Source organism: Kogia breviceps, chromosome 9 (assembly GCF_026419965.1).
Source record: "Kogia breviceps isolate mKogBre1 chromosome 9, mKogBre1 haplotype 1, whole genome shotgun sequence".
Taxonomy (NCBI): domain Eukaryota; kingdom Metazoa; phylum Chordata; class Mammalia; order Artiodactyla; family Physeteridae; genus Kogia; species Kogia breviceps.
In genome coordinates, this window is record NC_081318.1 from 100,663,435 (window position 1) to 100,684,226 (window position 20,792).

The 20,792-nt window shown below is 35.6% G+C and overlaps 1 protein-coding gene across 2 annotated transcripts in view; it reads left to right on the top strand.

The window, feature by feature from the left end:
* Positions 1–20,792, top strand: part of CDK13 (cyclin dependent kinase 13) — a 114,292-nt gene that overhangs the window by 58,729 nt on the left and 34,771 nt on the right. For both annotated transcript variants that reach the window (XM_059074309.2, XM_059074310.2), the window contains exons 6-7: positions 12,626–12,815; positions 14,170–14,226. In XM_059074309.2, coding sequence (XP_058930292.1) covers positions 12,626–12,815; positions 14,170–14,226 — 247 coding nt within the window. The remainder of the gene's footprint in view (positions 1–12,625; positions 12,816–14,169; positions 14,227–20,792) is intronic.

The window sequence follows — 20,792 nt, forward strand, 5'->3', positions numbered from 1 at the left end:
TGACTTTTTTTCTCTTGATTTCCCATTTTCAATATCTCTGATTTCTGTTCCAATTTCTATTATTCTCTTCTGCTTACTTTGCTGTTTTTCTGGTTTCCTAAAGTGGACGTGTAGATTATTGATTTTAGGTCTTCTTTTCTAATATGTTTATTCAGTGCTGTAATTTTCCCCTAAGCAATAGTTTTGCTGTATCCCACATACTTTGGTAAATTGCGTTTTTTTTTTATGTACTTCAAAATATTTAAAAATTTATTTTTAGACCTCTTGTTTAACCCACGTGTTATTTAGAAAAAAATTTTAAAAGTATTTTGCAGTTTTCCAGCTATCTTTCTGTTACTGATTTCTAGTTTAATTCCGTTAGCATACTTTGTATGATTTCAGTTCTTTTAAATTTGTTTAGGTTTGTTTTATGCCTGTGACTGTAGTCTGTCTTGGTGAATGTTTCATGGGAAGTTGAGAAGAAGATGTATTCTGCTGTTGTTGAAGTATTAATTTAGATATAAATTAGATCCAGTTGATTGATGGTGCTGTTTAAATATGTTCTCACTGATTTCTTCCTACTGCATTTGTCAGTTAATGTTAGAGGGGTCTTGAAGTCTCCAACTGTAATAGTGAGTTTATCTATTTGTGCAGGTCTATAAGTTTTTTCCTAACATGTTTTGACACCGTTTTTAGGAGTATACACATTTAAAGCTTGTTATGTCTTCTTGGAGGATCGACTCCTTTATCATTATGTAATGCTCCTCTTTATTCCTGATAATTTCTTTTGCTCTTAAGTCTGCTCTGTCTGAAATTTAATACAGTTACGCCTGCTTTCTTTTGCTTAGTATTACTCTGTCTTTATATTTAAAGTGGATTTCTTGTAGGCATCCTACAATTGTGTCTTTTTTTCTTTTCTTTTTTTAACTGACTCTAACATTCTGTGTGTTTTAATTGGTGTATTTTAGACTCTTGGCATTTAAAGTACTTGTTGATATAGTTGGATTATTATCTACTGTATTTGTTATGTTTTCTATTAGTTGCCCTTGCTTGTTTTTCTTCTACTCTTTTTCTGCCTTCTTTTGTCTTTGTCTTTTTTTTTTTTTTTTTGTGGTATGCGGGCCTCTCACTGCTGTGGCCTCTCGCATTGCGGAGCACAGGCTCCGGACGCACAGGCTCAGCAGCCATGGCTCATGGGCCCAGCCGATCCATGGCATGTGGGATCTTCCCGGACCGGGGCACGAACCTGTGTCCTCTGCATCGGCAGGTGGACTCTCAACCACTGAGCCACCAGGGAAGCCCTGTCTTAGTCTTTTTATATGACTCTATTTCTTCTCTTTTCTGAGCATATCAACTATTCTTCTTTTAACATTTTTATTTAGCTGTTGCCCTTGTGTTTGCAATTACATTTACAATTTGTCCAAGTCCTCTTTAAAATAACATTTTACTACTTCTGGGCTTCCCTGGTGGCACAGTGGTTAGGAAGCCACCTGCCAATACAGGGAACGTGGGTTTGAGCCCTGTTCTGGGACGATCCCACATGCCACAGAGCAACAAAGCACATGTGCCACAACTACTGAGCCTGCTCTCTAGAGCCCACAAGCCACAAATACTGAGCCCACGTGCCACAACTAGTGAAGCCCGCATGCCTAGAGCCCCTGCTCCGCAACAAGAGAAGCCACTGCAGTAAGAAGCCTGTGCACCGCAATGAAGAGTAGCCCTCACTCGCTACTCAACTAGAGAAAACCCATGCACAACAGTGAAGACCCAGCACGGCCAGAAATAAAATAAATAAAATAAATTTAAAATAAATAAATAAAATAACATTATACTACTTTAGGTTGTATAGGTACCTCATAATACAGTATTCCCATTTCCCTCCATCCCATCCCTTATAACATTGGTTTTCATTTTACTTATCCACAAGCTATACTCAGTGAATGCATTTTTGCTATTATTATTTTGAACAGACTGTTAACTGTTTGGTCAATCAATAAGAAAAATAAAGATTTTATTTTATCTTCATTTAAGTTGGTAGGTTTTTTTCTTTCAACACTTTAAATATTTCATTTCACTCTCTTCTTGCTTGTATGGTTTCCGAGGAGAAATCCAGTATACATTTTATCTTTGCTATTGTAAAGGTAAGCTGTTTTTTTTCCTTCTGGCTTCTATCAAGATTTTCTTTTTGTCTTTGATTCTCAGTAGTTTGAATGTGATATACCTAGGTGTAGATGTTTTAATAATTATCCTCCTTTATATTCTTTAAGTTTCCTAGATCTGTGGTTTGATATTTATCATTTGGGGAAATTTCAATCATTATTACTTTTAGTATTTTTTCTGTCCTCCCTCCCTCCCTCCTTCCCCCCTTTGATTCTAGTATTCCCATTTACATGTATGTAGTAATTGTCCCACATTTTGGATATTCTTTTTTTATCTTTTTATTTTCCTTTGCATTTCAGCTTTTGGAAGTTCCTTTTGACATATCTTCAAGCTCACTGATTCTTTGCTCGCGTATGTCTGGTGTATTGATGAGCCCATCAAAGGCATTCTTTATTTCTGTTACAGTGTTTTTGATTTCTGTCATTCCCTTTTGGTTGTTTCTTAGAATTTCCATTTTTCTGCTTACAATACCCATCTGTTCTTGCATAATGTCTATTTTTTCCATTAGAGCCCTTAGAACATTAATCATAGTTCCTTAAAAATTCCTGGTTTGATAATTCCAGTTTCTCGTCTATATCTGAATCTCCCTGATGCTTGCTTTTTCTCTTCAGACTATGTTTTAGCATGCCTTGTAATTTTTCATTGAAAGGCAGATAAGAGGTATTGGATGAAATAAACTGAGATAAATGGGCCTTTAGTGTAAGGTTTTATGTTTATCTGGCTAGCAGTTAGGTTGTGTGTATTGTTTGCTGAAGCTGTGTCAGAGGCTAAGATTTCCTCCCCTGTAGTCTTTTGGTTTCTCTGGAGACTTCTTAAATAAGGTCTGTGATATGCAGTTCTTTCAGATGTTGTACCCTGTTATTATATATGATGGTAAGTTATGTGGGGAGGGGAAGTGTTCTGTAGTCCTGTCATTTGGTCTCAGTTTTTTAGTGAGCCTATATCCTACAGACATGTTTATCAGTTTTCTTTTTTCTTTTCCCTCTGAAGTGAGACAGGAATGCTAAAAGGTGCTGGAGTTCAGTGTTTCTTTCCCCTAAGTCAAAGGCTAGAGTGTTCTGGAGTTGGATATTTCCTCTTTGCCAGACTGATAAGGCTCTTATTGAACCCCAGTTGGTTAGGCTCTGGTAAAATAGTTTCTCTTGAGGGCAAACCTTGTTAAAGAACAGAATGCTTTGCGTGTATTTCATCATGACTGTTTTTCCTCTCCCCTTGTTGGAAGAACAACTTGATTTATCTCTAATCTTCAGTGTGATAAGCTGGTAGGGTTCCTGGTGATAAAAACTCCAGGGGTTCCAGTCTTAGGGAAAACCCCCCCCACCCCCACCACCTTTTGTGAGTTTTAACTCTTAAACTTGTTCATGTTGAGCTTCTAGCAATTTGTCAATTACAGTTTAGGCTTTCCTACCAAGGTAATGGTTCTTGTGGAGGTTTCTGCTTCTGGGCCTCTACTCTGGTGAATTGGTGATTCTCTGTATATCTGCCTGTCTCTCTCACCAATTTGGGGGGCAGTGCTTTGCTCCATGACCTCAGTTCTCTGATGGATCTAAGAAGAACTGTTGATTTTTAGTTTGTTTTGCTGTTTTCTCATTGTGAGGATGGCTGTGGCGACTTCCAAACTCCTTACTGTTGGACGAGAAACTGTAAGTCCTCTGTGCTAATTGTGTTTTTTTTTTTTTAAATTCTGTATTTTACTTTTCTTATTAAGGAATACAACACATCTCTAGGTGATAAAACTTTCTTTTATCTAGCTGCATAATATGCCATGGTATGGATATACTGGGCTTACTCCACCATACTCCCTTGATGTGCACTCAGTTTTCCCCATCTTTTTTCCATTACAAACAATACTGCTAGAAATGTGCTTATACATGTATACTTGCATACTGGTGCTGATATTTCCTTAGGTTACTTCCAAAAGTGGGATATTCAAGTCAAGGGATATTTTCTTTTGTCAGCATACTTTGCCAAGAAATTGTAGCAGTGTATGAGTTTCCTTTCATTTGGACATCACTGGATATTGCCAGTCTGATAGGTGAAAATGGTTTCTCATTGTTTCTTTGATTAGTACTTTCTTGATTACTAGTGAGGTCTGAAGCATCTTACATATGTTTACAATTTTGATTTCCTGTGTGCATCTTTATTTGTGATATTGCCATTTCTTTCATTTGGGTTATTTGTTTTTTCCTTATAAATTTGTATATTAGGCACAGTTGTTAATATATTTAAAAATTATTATTTGTGCTCCTTGTAGAAAAGTCAGAAAATGGCAGCATAAGAAGCAAGCAAAACTCACCCATCTGCTCACACAGAGATAAACTGCTCTTAGAATTTTGATATTGGACATTTTTCTAAGCATATGTATGTATATAAATTCCTACCAAAGTGAAATTTTAGTTGGCATGCTATATAAAAAATATTATTACATATGATTTTATTATTGTTTAAATACAATGTAGGAAAAACTGTCAAGCAATAGAAAAAACTTTCTGAAATGCAGATCATGACCTACTAAACTGATTTCATGACCCGCAGTTTGAAAACATTGCTTAAAGGTACATAAATATACAACCTCGATAGAAATAAAAACCAAATTAAAAATATGGGAACAATAAATATATCCCTTAATTCAGCATAATTTGAATGCCTTCTAAAATTTTCATTTATTTAGTTTTGTTTCAGACATTTAAAAAATTCAGTATTACTGAAATGTTCAAGCATATTTAAAAGTAGAGAAGATGGTATGATGAAACCCAGTGTCCCCATCCCTCACATTTAGCAGTTACCACATTTTGCTAATCTTGTTTATTTCTCTCCCCCAACTTGTTTTTATTTTGCTGGGGTTTTTTTTTGCTGTATGCGGGCCTCTCACCGCTGTGGCCTCTCCTGCCGCGGAGCACAGGCTCTGGACACGCAGGCCCAGCGGCCACGGCTCACGGGCTCAGCTGCTCCGCGGCACGTGGGATCCTCCCGGACCGGGGCATGAACCCGCGTGCCCTGCATTGGCAGGCGGACTCTCAACCATTGCGCCACCAGGGAAGCCCACTGGGTTATTTTTGAGTTAATCCCATGCATTATATTGTAAACATAAATTCTTGTTTATCTGCCTATAATCTATAATGAAATTGCTATTATGTTAAAAAAGACAAGAAAGAGGCCTACCTAACAAAGTTGGCAATTTTATAATATTATCTAACTGTCCATATTTAAATTTATGTAGCTGTCTCAAAAATTTTTTTTTTTTTTTTTTTTTTTTTTTTTTTTTTTTTTTTTTTGCGGTATGCGGGCCTCTCACTGTTGTGGCCTCTCCCGTTGCGGAGCACGGGCTCCGGACGCACAGGCTCAGCGGCCATGGCTCACGGGCTTAGCTGCTCCGCGGCATGTGGGATCTTCCCGGACCAGGGCACGAACCCGCGTCTCCTGCATCGGCAGGCGGATTCTCAACCACTGCGCCACCAGGGAAGCCCTCAAAAATATTTTTAATAGTTGACTTTCTTTGAATCAGGATGCAAACAAGAAATCTGCACATTGTATGTGGTTAATTATTATCTTAAGTCTGTTGTAATCTACAGTATCCACTCTTGCCTTTTAAAAATTTTACTCCTTTATTTATTGAAGAATAGACTACAATTTGGATTTGACAGATGCTTCCTTTTGGTGGTGGGTAGCTTGTTCTTCTAACCCTGATATTTCCTATAAATGGAAGTTAGATCTAGATGATTATTTAGATATAAGTTCACTTCTTTGGCAGTTGTACTTCAGAGGTGATGCTGGAAGCTATTATCTCTTACAGTTTGTCTGGGCAGGAATTTGGGAGCATCTTGGCTGGGTGGTTTTGGCTTGGATTCTCTCATGAGATTGCAGTGAGATGTTGACTGGAGCTGTAGTCACTAGAAGGTGTAACTAGGGATGGGAGAATCTTCTCCAGGGTGGCTCCCTTAGATTGCTAGCAAGCTGTAGTTCCACTGTTGAGGGGAGGTCTCAGTTCTTCTTAGCACGGGCCTTTCAAAAGTGTTGCTTGACTATTCTGACAGCTTGGTGGCTGGCTTCTCTTGGGGCAAATGATCCAGGAAAATAAGATGGAACCTGCTATATCTTTATGACCTAGCCTTGGTGGTCAGTGACATTACGTCTTCAATATTCTGTTGGTCACACAGGCCATCCTTGAATCGACGGCATGGATACCAGCAGATGAAAATTACTGGGGTCACCTTAGAGGCTGGCTACTGTAAATGATTTTAATTTAAAATTAAAAGTACAGGATTTATAAATTTTTGATCCTATACTTGTCTTTTTTTTAATATTAAAAACCTTGGTTCCTAAGAAATTAGCATTGTCCTGCAATATAATAATTTCAAGATAACAATGTTAATGTTAATTACTAAGAAGACTACTGAATGCAGTTTAAGATTTCTTATTGGTTCTTTTTGTCCTTAGCATATGCCCCACTAGGGATAATATAGTCAGAATACCGTAATCAGTTAATGTAATATAGACGGTTTGATACACATGTAGGTTCATCTGTTTCTAATTTTTCAGGTACTGTTTTTTTAACCTTTTCAGTTTGATGATGTATAGTTAATCATGTGAAACATTTACATGGTTCCAAACTCAAAACTGTAAAACAGGGCACATTCAGAGTAGTCTCATTTTCATTCCTTTTTCCAGTTCTCTCCCTTACCCAGGGACAGCCTTTTTTTTTTTTTTTTTAAGTGTTTAGTTCATCCTTACAGTTTTTCTTTGCTACATATTCACCCTCCCCCTTTTATATAAAAGATGTCATATTAATAACTGCTCTGCTGTTCCTGGTTCTTTTCATTTAATTATATATACTGAAAATTACTCTGTATCAGTAGATAGATATGGCTACACAGTACTCTGTGTGGATGTATCATAGTTTATTCCGTTAGTCTCCCACTGATAGATGCTTGCATTGTTTCCAGTCTTTTGCTATTAGAAATAATGCTGCTTTGAATAGCTCTCTGCCTACACCATCTTGTATTTTTGCCAGTGAATTGTTGGGACAGACCTCTAGAATTGGGCTGGTTAGGTCAAAGAGAAATGGAAATACTAAATATGATTAATCTAGCTGGATATTGCCAAATTCCTAGCAGTGTATGAGAGTGTTCCTTACAGCTTTGCCATTAGAGCCTGGTGTCATACATTTGAATTGTTGTCAATTTGTTATTGTGGTGAGGTTGTAGCTTGAGAAATAAATTTTTATTATGAGCAAGGCTAAGCAACTTTCCATTGGTTTAAGGGCAGTTGGCTACTGCTTGTGTGTGTGTGTGTGTGTGTGTGTGTGTGTGTGTGTGTGTGTGTGTGTGTGTGTGGTCTGGGTTATCTCTCTGTCTTTTGCCCACTTTTCTGTGTGGTTATTAATCTTTTTCTTTTCAATTTAGAGAGGCTTTTTTAGTGGGTATAAGTAATTTATCTGGAATAAGTTGCTAATGATTTTTTGCTAGTTTGCTATATTTTTCTAAATTTGCTTGCAGTGTTTTCAGCCACTCAGTAGATTTTTGTTTTTACATAGTCACATTATCAGTCTTTTCCCCCTTTTCCCCTGTTGCATCTTGGTTTGATTCCTAGTTAGGAAAATTTTCCCCACTCTGAGATTATTAAGGAATTCATGTTTAAAAAAATACTTTCATGGTTTTATTTTTTATATTTATAACTGGTTCATTTGCTTTTATGCTGGTATATATGTTGTGAGGAACAGACCAGTTTTAACCATTTCTATCTGGCTATTCATGTTGTCCCCATATTGCTGATTTATAATAAGTTGATCTTTTCTCCCACTGAATTGATATGATGCCATCTTTATCATTTACTAAAGTTACATATATACCTGGGTATAATTCTGGATTTCTGTTTTATTTCATGTTCCTTTCACAGCATCACACTTTTTTATTATAGGAATTCACTATTCTGTCTTAAACTGTCTGGGCTGGTAGAGCCTAGTGCCCACCCCGCCTTTCTCTTTCAGATATTTTCATTGCTATTCTTACTTAGTTATTTTCCTGTGTGGATATAATGTCAGCTTATCTAATTGTAGGAAGAAAACAAGGTATTTTTAAAAATAGAACTTTGTTTAATTTATAAATTACTTAGAAAAATCTTTATCACGGTGAGCCTTCCTAACAATGTATCCATTTTTTAATTTATAGTTTTTTGCCTTTTAAAAGTGTTTTGTAATTTATCTCTGAAGTATTTTGCACATTTCTTAAATTTAAAAAAATATTTATTATAAATGGGACCTCCATTTTTTTTTCTTGCGGTACGCGGGCCTCTCACTGTTGTGGCCCCTCCCGTTGCAGAGCACAGGCTCCAGAGGCGCAGGCTCAGCGGCCATGGTTCACGGGCCCAGCCGCTCCGCGGCCTGTGGGATCTTCCCGGACCGGGGCACGAACCCGTGTCCCCTGCATCGGCAGGCGGACTCTCAACCACTGCGCCACCAGGGAAGCCCCATTTTTTTCTTTTAACTGGTAGTTATGTTAATGACTACTGTATGTTTTATTATTATTTTTAGATCTTTTAAAAAATTTATTTTATTATTTATTTTATTTTTGGCTGAGTTGGGTCTTCATTACTGTGCGCGGGCTTTTCTCCAGTTGCGGAGAGCAGGTGCTACTCTTCGTTGAGGTGCGTAGGATTCTCATTGCCACGGCTTCTCTTGTTGTGGAGCACAGGCTCTAGGCACGCGGGCTTCAGTAGTTGTGGCATGGGGGCTTCAGTAGTTGTGGTTCGTGGGCTCTAGAGCGCAGGCTCAGTAGTTGTGGCTCACGGACTTAGTTGCTCCATGGCATGTGGGATCTTCCCGAACCAGGGCTCGAACCTCTGTCCCCTGCATTGGCAGGCGGTTTCTTAACCACTGCGCCACCAGGGAAGCCCAGTGACTACGGTATGTTTTATTTCTGCTGTTTTTCTAAATTGTGTCACTGTTTTTAACAGTTTTTTAAATTGAATGTATATGTCCTTTCAGAGAACAAACGTTCAGGTCATCTGCATGCAGAGATAGTCTTAGCTCTTCTGTTTCAATTCTTACTCTAATACAGTACTGTCTAATAGAAACAATGCAAGACATTATATTTTAATTTAAAATAATCGGTTAGTCTCATTTTTTAAAGCTCTGTTCATTTAAATAATATTTTTATTTAACCCAGTATGTCAATAGATTATTCCAATATGTAACCAATATAACAAATTATCAAGATATTTTATATTTTTTAGTTGTTGTATTTAAGTTTTTGAAATCCCATGTATGTTTTACACTTCAGGCACATTTGGACTAGCCACATTTCAAGTGTTCAGTTGCCACACGTAGCTATTAGCAGTTGTATTGGGCTGTGCTACTCTAGATACTCTGTGTGTAACTGTGTTACTTAGTAACATCAAAGATAGTGAGATAGATGGATCAAATACACAATCTTTGTTAATCTACTTTAAACTCGATATCATCAGTATATTTCCATATCAACATCGTACCTCTACAATGTTTTTCAAAGTGCATGTTATGGTTTAGATGAACCATAATAACCCATTTGTTTGTTTATTTGGTTTGGGTTTTTTGCTTAATGTTTTTAGGTATTTTATTATTATATTGGTTTTAGTGAACATGCCTGTAGATAAATCTTTTCTATCTTTCATTTCCTTGTGCTAAATATCTTTAAAAGCCCTTGCTACATAAAAGGGTACATGATTGTTAAAGCTTTGGGTGCATGTTGCCAAATTATATTTTGTTAATATACCAGTTTACTACTGGCACTATATAACAGTGTCTGTTTATCTCACACCTTTGTTAATACTGTGTAGTTCTTCTTTTGAAATATTTTCCCTTTAGTTAAAAGTGGTAGGGCTTCCCTGGTGGCACAGTGGTTGAGAGTCCACCTGCCGATGCAGGGGACACAGGTTCGTGCCCTGGTCTGGGAAGATCCCATGTGCCGTGAAGCAGCTGGGCCCGTGAGAGGCCACAGCAGTGAGAGGCCCGCGTACCACCAAAAAAAAAAAAAAAAAAGTGGTATATTGTTTGATTTGTATATTTTGATTAATAGTGAGATTAAGTACATAGGCATTTTTTGTGTATTGACAGTTAATTTTGTTTTTCATTTTCTCTTGTAGTACTGGTCTTTTTTGGTACTGATTTGTGAGAGTTTGTTTTATATTAAGAAAATCAATCTGTTGCAAATAGGTTTCTTCACCTTGTCATTTATTTGCCTTTTACCTCTATTTCATATTTATTTCTAACATATGTGTTTCTAAATTTTTATTTAGTGAAATTTGTCAGTTTTTTATTTATTTATTTATTTATTTTTAAATTTTTATTTTTTGCGGTACGCAGGCCTCTCACTGTCGTGGCCTCTCCCGTTGCGGAGCACAGGCTCCGGACGCGCAGGCTCAGCGGGCATGGCTCACGGGCCCAGCCGCTACGCGGCACGTGGGATCCCCCCGGACCGGGGCACGAACCCGCGTCCCCTGCATCGGCAGACGGACTCTCAACCACTGCACCACCAGGGAAGCCCTGTCAGTTTTTTAATAGGTTTGTTTTTGGTATAATTCCCAACCTGCCTTTGGGGTTACACATTTGTCCCAGTACTATTCTGCCTCTTTTTTTCCTTCACTGATTTAAAAATGGCTGTTTTCATAGTTAGTAGATACGTATTTGGGATTTTTTTTTCTGGTATATATTATATGCATTTTTCTGTCTGCCCCAATAGTACAGTAGGTCATATTAATTTCTGGTAGGGCAAATGTTTATTTTCAGAAACGTTTTGGTTGATACTCTGGTTTTGTTTTCTTCAAGGTGAACTTTAGAATTAGTTTCTCAAGTTAAGTGTTCTTTCAGCAAAAGAAATAACAAATTATTGGTCCTTTTACTGAAATTGCATTAAAATACAGAATTTTACAATTTGGTGAATCCTTAATAAATTTGTATAATTGTTTAAGTTTATTCCTAGTTTGTAGTATTTTTTTTCTATTGCAGAGTCATTTAAATTTTACTTTCTAATTGTTTCTAATTTTAATTTCTAATTGTTGCTGGCGTATATAAAGCCTTTTACTTTTTGTGTATGATTGTTTTCTAATGCAGCTACTTTTAAAAATTCTTTTGGATCTTTTAGAATCGTCATCTCATCTACCAATAATCATGTTTTTGTCACTTTCAGTATTTATACTTTGTTTTTAATTTTACTTCCTAACTTCTAGAATAGTAATAATGAACATTCTTGTCTTGTGTACAGCATCTGGCATTTTACTATTAAATATGACAATAGTTGTTGGTTTCAGAGAGGTACCATTATAAACTTTTAGGAAAGAATCTTTCTATTGCAAGTTTACTGTGAAATCTTTTTTTTTTTTTTTTTTGCGGTACGCGGGCCTCTCACTGTTGTGGTCTCTCCCGTTGCGGAGCACACGCTCCGGATGCACAGGCTCAGCGGCCATGGCTCACGGACCCAGGCTCTCTGCGGCATGTGGGATCTTCCCGGACCAGGGCACAAACCCACGTCCCCTGCATCGGCAGGCGGACTCCCAACCACTGCACTACCAGGGAAGCCCTACTGTGAAATCTTTGCTCTGTTCTGTTTTTTTTTTTTTGGCCGCGCCACACAGCTTGCAGGTTCCCTGGACCCAGGGATCAAACCTGGGCCCTGCCGTAAAAGCGCCGAGTCCTAACCACTGGATCTCCAGGGATTTCCCTTTGCTCTGTTTTTAATCACGAGCTGATCATGAACTTTCTTCAGATGCCTTTTTTTGGCATATTGATAACTTTTTTACTTTGAAAGATAGATGTATTGAATTTTATTAGCTTTTCCATTCTTGAATTGATAAATTAAACTGCCTGATTGAGATATTTGTAAATATAACTTTAGATTCAATTTGTGCAAATTTCATTTAGGAATTTTGAATCTATCGTATGTATGTTGTGTATGTGCTGTTTTAGGTTTTAGTAGCAGGATTAATAAGCTGGTATTTTAAAATAAAGTCGTAATTTGTATGCTTTCAAATGCTCTGGAGCTGTATAAAAGAATTAAATTATATGTTTATTGAAAACTTAGTAGAAGTCATCTAAAGCCAACTGGGCTCAGACTCTTTTTTTAATTAAAAGTAATTCTTATAACATCTTTAAATTTTCTTTGATGAACTATACTGATTTTATTCAGCTTCTGCTGAGAGACAATTTGTTCAATATGTAAAACAGCTAAGAATTTATTTTATATCAATCATACCCAGAAACTATGCAGTGTGGAAATTAGCAGTGTTGATTTTATGTCATAGCAGTTTTCTTTGGGAGAAGAAAACTGGCTAGATAGTTTCTTGGGATGGTATTGATATTAACTTCACAGAGAAGGGGATGAACATTATTAAATGGAAGAAGTAGCAGTTCTTTTCAAGGATTAATTTTCTCCCCAGCATTTTATTTTTAAAAAATTCTGAACCTATAGAAAAGTTGTAAGAACAAAATCTTTAATGTATTAATTGTTGTTCTTAGGTGCATTTTATCTGGTGTTTGAATATATGGACCATGATCTGATGGGACTACTGGAATCAGGCTTGGTTCATTTTAATGAAAATCACATAAAGTCATTTATGAGACAGCTCATGGAAGGTCTGGATTATTGTCATAAGAAGAACTTTTTGCATCGAGATATTAAGTGTTCAAATATTCTTCTAAATAATAGGTATGATATGAGTTTGATATATATGTTTAAAATGAGGCTTATATAATGTATACCTTGATTCTGTTAAAAAGATTTAAAATTTAGGTTTTTATTGCTCAGACTATTTTAACAAAATCAGTGTTACAGCTTGGGCTACGTCTGAAGTTGTGTTAAATATACTTCAGTTAATTAACTTCCAATAATAGTTTGTAATGTATGTAAAATAATATTTAGTTGACTTGTTGAAGTTCCATCCATCCCCTCAATCCAAGCAATTTAATAGGATTAATTGGATCAAACCTCTAAAGAACTTTACAGTCCCTTTGACCTTATATAAATATGGGTTTTTGACTCATAAAGACCTGAGTTTGAATCCACATAATAGTTTGAATCAGTATACTAGTATACATAAACCATATAGTAGTTTAAGTGCCCTTGGGCAAACTACGTGTAACCACTCCTTTTCTTTTGTTGTTGCTCAGTAACAGCTGTCATACCTCCATGGGGGAGCGGGGGGGAGGGAATTAATAAAGATTATAGGCACCCCCCCTAACCAAAATACTTAGTTGACCCTCTCATTTGATTTTCTTCCAAATAATGTGAATGGTTCTTCTAATAATTGATGATGTGATTTCAGTTTTAGGTTAAGAATAGGTTTTAGCATCTTTTTTATTTTGGAATTTTTTTTTTTTAAAAGTCATCAACAGTTTTAAAGTGAACTTTTTTTTGAAGTGTATATGTACGTACATACATACATATTCAAAGCTTATGTTAAACATTTCACTGCCAGCATAACCTGAACTCTGATAATTCTCTTGTAATTGGTACTATTTGTTGGTTTAAGTGAGGCATGCCTGGTCCTGATTTTATTAGTAGAAAGTGTTCTATAGAGCACCATGTCACTCTTAAGAACTGGAAAATTAAACATACATTTAAAATGATGTGATTCATTTCTTGTGCATTATTGGCTGGAATTGAACAAATAATTTGTTTTATTACTAAAGTAGTATGAATTACCTCATTTTATTTTTATTGAAGTGTACTTTCTAAATAGGAACTGAATAGTACTGAGAAACTGTTATATTAGTACTATTATTACTATATATAATAATATACTATATATATCATAATAATATAACAACAGTACTTGTTTAATAGTAGCTGAAATTATCCAAAGAAAAGTACTAATTTTTGCCTTATATTGTTGTGAGTTTATCTATTTGCCTTTTCCTGTAGAACCTTGGGTGCTGCAGTATAATCGAAATTTCAGTTATATCACTGAATTTTTGGTTAGTTCTAGGAATACAACATGAATGTGTAAGATCAATTCAGAGTAGACTAATATTTTTTGTTCATTTTATTTTACTTCCACCAGAGGGCAGATAAAACTTGCAGATTTTGGACTTGCTCGATTGTATAGCTCAGAAGAAAGGTAAGAATATTTTCAAATGAATATTATAGACATTAGTGACCAGTTTTAGAAGCTATATTAAGAATACCTTATTGATAGTTTATTTTTTAACAAAAGGGAAATTTTCTTTTCATGGTTAAATACATGAAATAATGAAGTTTTATACCATGTTGGGTTGACTATTTTAATTACAAAATTTTATACATTAAATCAATGTAAAAATAATAGATTTTTTCATACTTAGAGATAAATATAATTTCTTTTAAAATGTGCTATTTTAAATGTTTCTTAAATGAACTTAGGAATTTTTAAATAAAATTCATGCTTAAATTTCTAATGCATGTCCAGACGTTTGTAATTTTTGTGTTTAATGAAAAACCTTAGTAAATGCTTTTTATGTTACATGTTTAAACTTGTATATTTTGTTTTCATTATTATTTTGGACTTACTTAAAACTTTTTTTAACTATAGTTATATCTATATATAGATGTGTGTTTGTTTTTAACTCCCTAGAACCTTCTATTTAAACAAACTATTGTGAAGAAGTTCAGTGTATAATTTCTTTATGTGGAGCTTCTGTGGCTAGTTAGGGATTTGTATCCCATTTGGCTCCTTTTGTGCTTGATGGTATTGAAATTGATTTGTCTTATTAGGATTATTCCAGGAAGAATAATATGAAATTTCAAAATAAAGTATTTTTGTTAAGTAGGGAATTTTATATAAACTATTAAATTAACTGGGTTTAATATCTCCAGTTTATTAGCCCATTCCTTTCTTGTCAGACAGCATTATTTCTTTATATAGAATATATGTACATATATGTATAAATTCCTTATGACAGTTCTATAATTTATTTAGTGTAATCATAATTGGATATAATAAAATATCTGTTAATTGGAATTCTTAGCAATAGTTATTTACGTTCACTGAATCTTTGCCAGTTTCTGGTTAGTTGAAAAAAAAATCCCTTTTTGAATTTTTTTTTAAGAGTGAAATATTTGTTTGTTTTTTAATCTTGCAGTGCCTGTGACATAATTCTGAAAATTATTTTTAGTGTTTAGAGGTTTTAAAATGGTATGTTTTGGATACATTAGAGTTCTGTTAAACTCAGACTATGGTATGGACAGCTTGTTATGGACAGGGCTCCAGTCCCCTATACCTACTTCAGCCAGAGCTTTTTGGCCTTTATTTGTTTTAACTTTACTACACTTTTAATATTTTAAGAAAAGGTTGTATGTTGTTGCTTGTTTGTTTGAAGTCGTTCTAGAGCTTAACAGCTCTAACCCTCATTTTGTGTTTGAGAAAATGGAAACCTAGAAAGGGTTGAGTGACTTGAAAAATCCAAAAATATTTGTTAGTATCATCAAGAGTGTATAGCTCAAAGTTTCCAACTCCCAATTATTTATTCTTTCCATTGTGTATAATAGTGCCTTTTGATAGAATTTGAAGGAAAAAAATAAATTGGTCCTTAAGTATACTTAATCTAAAACTTCACTTGAAGTATACTTTTTGAATGACTAAATTTCAATGACTGTTCTTTAGGGGGAAATTCTTCTTAATTAAGGATTCTACCTGCTTAGCTGGTTAACTGAGATTTCACTGTAGTTTGGTTATCCTTTCTTAATAGAAGTATATGTCTATCATACTTTGACTATGAATCCCTTTCTTCTTGTTTTCGTGTTAGGTTTCAGTGGAGATGGAGAACAGCTAAATTACCATTTTCCATCTCATAGATTCTTTTTATGCAGATATTTGTTCACATTGGAATAGATATGTTCCAGAAGAACTGACTGTAGAGCCAAATTTTATATGTCATAATCCATTTTCCCATTGATTTTTTTTTTTCTTTTTTAAAATGGAGTGTTGGGTTTCAGTGGAGTGTCAGGGGTGTGTGGTGTGTTCACTGAACCTTGGTCCCCATTGCCTTGCTGAATTTATATAAGAATGTTGAACTTAAGGAAGTAGGAAATTTAAAATGCCATACCTTTGCATCTTCAGGTAATGTATACTGAAATTTTCTGCTTAATCAAATTTATAAGTTAAAAACTTGGTATATCATTTTGTTTTATAAGCAAATATACTTTCCTTCAGGGTTATGTACGTCTTTAAAACTACTCTTTTTCAGATTCGAATAATTCCAGTTTCTTTAAAATCAGTTAGAGAAGTAGGCTTAATTTAATGAATGACTTTAAAATATACATACTGTTCTAGTAAATTTTAATAACATACTGAAATTCACTGCCTTTAGCAGATTCACTATATTATCCCAAGTTTTCTAGTATATTTCTTGAAATAAACATACAGTAAATTATTTCCATCCATATTTCTTTGTTATCATAAGCAGAAAGAAACCATAATACCCCCATCCAAATATTTTTTGAATTATTTTCTAAGTAATTAGCTATTACAGGTAGAATGAAGTGGTCAAGAAATTATTGTAGGGTTTCTTGTTTTTTCAAAATAGAGCAGATTTCAGCTTATAGCTGTAATAGCATCAATTACATCTCTCTCACTTATTTGATTTGGTGTATCTTTTTAAAAATTAATTAATTTTTATTTTTGGCTACGTTGGGTCTTTGTTGCTGCACCCGGGCTTTCTCTAGTTGCGTTGAGCAGGGGCTGCTCTTGATTGCGGTGGGTGGGCTTCTCATTGTGGTGGCTTCTCTTGTTGCGGAGCACGGGCTCTAGGTGCACGGGCTTCAGTAGTTGTGGCACATGGGCTCAGTAGTTGTGACTCGCGGGCTCTAGAGCGCAGGCTCAGTAGCTGTGGCGCATGGGCTTAGTTGCTCCACGGCATGTGGGATCTTCCCGGGTCAGGGATCGAACCCGTGTCCCCTGCATTGGCAGGTGGATTCTTCACCACTGCAACACCAGGGAAGTCCCGATATACCTTTTTTGAATTTGAGGAAAACTTGATGGAACTACAGCTAGTATGTAGGAATTGAGCATGAGGTTGTGGGTGACCAGTATGGATCTCCTCTGTCATGTATGCTACAATAGAGGAAAGGAGACTGGGCTAAAATGAGGGGGGAAAATGATGCCTTTAAACTTGAAGAATCATTTTCTTGTTTTGAACATCAGCATTCATGCTTTGCTCTATTTGGCCTTGGGAAATATAGAACTTGAGAACAGAGGTTTTTGCCTCATTTCTTCATATCTGTTCAGTTTTTTAGTAGCTGTTTTAAGTCCACCTTTCCCCAAGACTTTTAGCCACAATGATAAATCCTCTTCTGAGTTTTTATTTTACCAAGTCTTTGCTACAATGCTTTTCCAAGTAATGGAGTATCTTTTTCTCCTTATGTGACCGTCTCATATGAAAAATATGCACTTTACATGTAAGTTGAAATTAATTTCACTTTCTAGAGAAGAAACTATAACTTAACACATTTACTTTTTTAATGGAAGGAACTCAAAATCCTTAGGCCTAAATCAGGAAACTTTGGCTCTAGTCCTGGCATTTCCATTCTACCAGTTGTGAAATATTGGACAAGTCACTTAGTATCTCTGTATGTCATTATTCTCAACTTTAAGATGAAGGATTTCAAATCTGTAAGATATTTATAGTGTATTGGAAAACATTTCTTTCGTGGTTCTGAAAGTTACAGTGAACAAAATAGCTTTTTAAACATTTTTGAAGGCAATATCGCCATCTAGTGGCTTTTCATAAAATTTCCATTAAAACCAAAACTAAATTTTCCCAAAACTATGTAGGGTGTGAATGGAAGAATTACCTCTTGCTGCTTGTCCAGGGACTAGATGGAATTATATTCAGCATTAAAATTGCCTCCTTGGTGCTGGTCTTTTTACTTTTGTTCTTTTCACTACAGCTAGAATTGTAGTTATTTTAAAGACAGGGATCATTATTTTAAACTTTTGTGTTTTATATGCCTTAAAGCATAAAACACATTCATAGTAACTGCTTGATTAATTCTGATCCTTCAGGTGTTATATTAATTATATTAATATTAATTGTTGGCCCTTCAAATGTTATATTTTATTTTTGCCAAATGAAGTTTGCTCATTTAGTCTTCCAGCAAGTTTGTGTGATATTTCCATTTCTGAATCTCTCTTAAAGCTCCTTATGTATCTAATAAAGTCTATAAATGCGAAATATTTTGATAGCATCAAATATTTAAAATTACCTGAGATTTCACATGAAAGTTTTATGATGACTTTATACTTTAATGTCTTGTTAACCACATTAAAGTAGAAGGTTTGAAAAATAAAAGAAGTATTGCTGGTGCTGGTGCCACTTCCCTAGTAGACAAAGAAAATAGTGTCTGCTTTCTTTTCAAAAACTGTTAATGAGACTTATTTACAGATGAAGATATTCACTAGAAGTTGAAATTCAGAATATTTAATGTCGAGATCATTATTTCTGGATTTTTACAAAGGTAGTTTCTAGCCGTCCAAGAGGAACAGCTTGTTGGAGTTACTGTTTTCTTTTTCTAATTTAATGTGAGAGGGATTTTATATGTGTGTGTTTTGCTAGGTTATGGAATTATCGCTTGGGATTTAACTTTAATTGTGGGAATAAATTGGAGTGGTTCTTTTCCTATTTTTAGGGTTTTCTTTTTAAAGTATTAATTTATTCTGTAACACCTAAGAACCTCACTATATGTTTTTCCATCCTGTTTCTTTTTCAGTAGGGATGAATTTGTTTCTTGTGAAAAGACTGGGTAGATATTTCAATAATGTAATTTTTTTTTAGTCCATGAAAGAAAAAAAAACATCGTATGTGTGATGTCACATCAGTTTGTTTTCTCTTTGTGATGTAAACAAGACCGTCTTTAGGATGTTGACAGTGGGTAACCAAACCTAGTAGCCCAAGTCCTAAATGTTCAATTTTGAGGATTCTGGATTTTATTTATTTGTCTAACTTTGGATGATCTATTTTCATTATTACATCAGTACTTTAGTTTTCTTGGGATTTAAATGTCCTAGTTTCAAAACAGTTTCAGTGTCTTATACTTCTGTCTTTACATTGGTAAACACAACAACCTAATCATACCATGGAATATTTTCTTCATAATACTATAAATAAATATTGAATTGAGTGATTTGAGATTGGCTTTATTCTCTGCTAACTCTACCCACCTTGGAATTTTCTTTTATGATTAAAGTCCTTCTGTCTGCATACTTTCTCAGTGTTTGCTTTTTCCTCATTAAGCACTAAGGTAAAAAGTGAGGTATGGCACCTATTTTGTAAAAGTTTTGAGTAAATTATCATGTTTTTCCTTGACTTTAATAAAACAGTCATTTTCATTGTCTTTTGTCAGTGTTAACTTTGAAAAGTACATTAAAAAGCTTATTTAAGGGGCTTCCCTGGTGGCGCAGTGGTTGAGAGTCTACCTGCCGATGCAGGGGACGCGGGTTCGTGCCCCGGTCCGGGAAGATCCCACATGCCGTGGAGCGGCTGGGCCCGTGAGCCGTGGCCGCTGAGCCTGCGTGTCCGGAGCTTGTGGTCCGCATTTGCCAGCTGTGTTCTCTCCCTGGCTCTATCTCCTAGTTTTAGAAAATGAGCATTTGCTCAGCCTTCTCAGGGAACTGATAGTTCAGTGTGGGCAGAGCAAGAACCAAGCAGTCATTTTGTAGGTCTTGTGTGGATTTTCTCCCAGAGGCAGCAGTGTGTATTGAAGGTGTAAACGTTGGCATTTTATACTGTCACTTTGACTGCACTTTGGAAAGTAGATTGACCTTGTAAGTCTGCAAGCAAGGGCAATCAGTTAGAAAGGGGTTGCAGTAAACCTAGGTAGGATATGGGGGACTTACTTCCCTGGCGGTCCAGTGGTTAAGACTTCACCTTCTATTGCAGGGGGTGCAGGTTTGATCCTTGGTCGGGGAGCTAAGATCCCACATGCCTCGTGGCCAAAAAACCAAAACACAAAACAGAAGCAATATTGTAACAAATTCAATAAAGACTTTAAAAATGGTCCACACCAAAAAAAAAGAGTAGTGATTATTAAAAAAAAAAACAACCTAGGTAGGATAATTATGGCTTTAACTAGGCAATGGGTGTAGGTGTTGGAGGGATGGAGATGAATTATATCATAAGATATAGAATCGTTAGAACTTGATGGTTGACTATTGTGTTGGTAGACACATCCCTGCCTTTACCCCTACAGTAAGATTTCTGCTTAAGGAGTTGCATAAATGGTTTATTAATTAGGAGAAGCTAAACTTACAACAGAGAACCTCAAAATTCAGTGGCTTAAAGAATAAGAAGTTTATATTTCTCACTCAGTAATCTGGAGCAGTTGCTACTTTACCTTGCTGCACAATTGAATATTGTTTGATCAAATGGTGACTGCTTCATACAGTCATTTAAGGATCCAGATGGGAAGATATGCTGCCTTTCTTCACATGCTTTCCAAGTCTATCACCATGTCTGTCAGCTAGAAGCTAGAAAAGAGGAGGGAGGGGTGTTATGAGCCAGGCCAAGAAATGGCACCTGTGTTCACGTTCCATTGGCGAGAACTTGGTCATGCGGCCACACCTAACTGCAGTGAGGGTGGGAAATGTAGTGTAGGTGGGCAGCTCCCATTGAAGAAAGGAAGAACAGATTTTAGAAGACAGCAATCTCTGCC